This window comes from Leguminivora glycinivorella, chromosome 3 (assembly GCF_023078275.1).
Source record: "Leguminivora glycinivorella isolate SPB_JAAS2020 chromosome 3, LegGlyc_1.1, whole genome shotgun sequence".
Lineage (NCBI taxonomy): Eukaryota > Metazoa > Arthropoda > Insecta > Lepidoptera > Tortricidae > Leguminivora > Leguminivora glycinivorella.
Genome location: NC_062973.1, coordinates 3,418,461 through 3,420,441, shown reverse-complemented (window position 1 = coordinate 3,420,441; position 1,981 = coordinate 3,418,461). Strand labels below are relative to the sequence as shown.

The following is a 1,981-nucleotide window of genomic DNA, read 5'->3' as shown; positions in this document are numbered from 1 at the left end:
ATGACGAATCTGTTGCTGTTCGTGTTTTTGAGTATTTTCTTAACATTTGGAAATGCTCAAGAATTGTCTAGTTTAATCAGAAATACAAATTTGGGTAGGATTGATCCTGTGACAGATAAAAAGATTTTAAATGCTGTTGTAAGAGCTAATCCTAATTTAAATGAGTATCCAGACCTTCGGGGCACGTCATCGCAAGGGCTACTATATGTTTCTGTGAAATATCAAGATAATCGTCATGCTATTATAGGAGTAATATCTGGCCCAAGTCCATATTCTGGTGAGTTCAGCATTTTTATCTACATCAAGTTTATAATATGCTTAGGAGCGATAAGCAAATGGTCCATATTATGAAATCCATGCATATTCATTTTTAACCCCCGACGCAAAAACGACGGGGTGTTATAAGTTTGACGTGTCTGTCTGTATGTCTGTTTGTCTGTCTGTCTGTCTGTCTGTGTCAGTCCGTGACATCGTAGTTCCCGAACGGATGAACCGATTTAGATTTAGTTTTTTTTTGTTTGAAAGCTGAGTTACTCGGGAGTGTTCTTAGCCATGTTTCATGAAAATCGGTCCACTATATGTCGCGGTCGGGGGTTTTTCCATAATTTTGTGGTCATTAGGTACTTTACGATGTCGGCAACGGATAAAATTTAGAACTTCTATTCAGAAGAAAAATCATATTTGCTCATCATCAGACAGTAACTTCATCGATCAGTCATTTGTTTCTCTTCAAATATGGAGTTCTCGCAACGGGTAAATGAATCCTTAGAAATCTTATCGTCTGCGCAGAATGTCTTTTTCTTCCATCTATCGGTCGTCATCTCAATCTCATCATTCATTTGCATTCGTTTCATCATCTCCCTCACAGTCCATCCACCCTTTCCTCAGTTTTCACCTCCCAACGTATGTCTGTTTCGGTTGCTTTTCGATATCAAAACATTAACACAATATTTTCTAATATAATGAAAACGTATTTGCTAATAATTCCTCATGTTTTGTCCACCAGGATATGTTGAAGTCACCTTTAATGGAGGCCCCCTGCCTACCTCCCCTAGTTCCCCTCTGCACCAAGGTTCGGGCAAACTGAACTTGTCAAGGTTTACTGAATTAAACCGTAACCTAGGACTACCGAGGGACCAAAGAGACCCACAGAAAATAATCCAGGCATTCATGACTAAAAACCCTAGGCTTCCAACAGGTTTAGGAAGCTTCCTGGAAGTGGGAAAGATCACAAGGACATCTGCATATTTGTACGTGAAACAACCTAATTTTCAATACGAGGGTGACGTATATGTGTCATTGTAAATAAATCACAAATAAATAGAACAGAGACGACCCTAGTGTACATTTCATTCGTAATGTTACGTTATGTTTTTGAATAATTTTGTTTTGGCATAGATAAGTATAAGTTAGAAATTAGTAACTCGATCCATACCTACCGAATAATTTAATTTTCCCCTCACTAGCTCGGAAACACGTGTTTTGTCCTTTAATACCAGCGGGTAAAAACGCATTTTATCCACTAGTGGGTAAAGTAATTTGACCTTGAATAAAGTCAAATTAACTGCTTTAAAATTGATAAAAGTAGGTGAATCTAGTAATAAAGATGATTTACCACCTGTGGAACTACTGGAAGCAGTGATAAACGCATTTTTAGCGTTGTAGTTTCCTCGCTATAGTGAGGGGAAAAGTTTTGTGTTACACTCGGGTGCAAATGTATTTTACTTCTCGTGTGTTAAAAAACTCGCAAGTTCAGGATTCTATTCTCGAACCACTCGCTTCGCTCGTGGTTCAACTATAGAATCCTTTCACTTGCTCGTTTTTCAATTCCACACTCGGCGTTAAAATACAACTTTGCCCCCTTGTATAACAAATAACTATTTTGAATCTTAACTTTTTGAACATTCGAATGCCAAGGACCACTAAAAGGTCATAGCCTGTGTATCTACGACGCCAATTTCAAGACACGTCATCGTTATGC

General features: G+C 38.2%; 1 protein-coding gene across 1 annotated transcript; it reads left to right on the top strand.

Annotated features, from left to right (window-relative positions):
- LOC125224888 lies at positions 1-1,335 on the top strand. Its single transcript, XM_048128389.1, has 2 exons — positions 1-277; positions 1,007-1,335. The coding sequence occupies exons 1-2, from the start codon at positions 1-3 to the stop codon at positions 1,303-1,305; spliced, it is 576 nt and encodes a 191-aa protein (XP_047984346.1). The 3' UTR covers positions 1,306-1,335.
- Positions 1,336-1,981: the final 646 nt, after the last annotated feature.

Coding starts and splice junctions, on each gene's coding strand:
- LOC125224888 (XM_048128389.1), top strand. CDS start 1: ATGACGAATCTGTTGCTGTTCGTGTTTTTGAGTATTTTCTTAACATTT. Junction 278..1,006: donor TGGCCCAAGTCCATATTCTG/GTGAGTTCAGCA, acceptor TTTGTCCACCAG/GATATGTTGAAGTCACCTTT.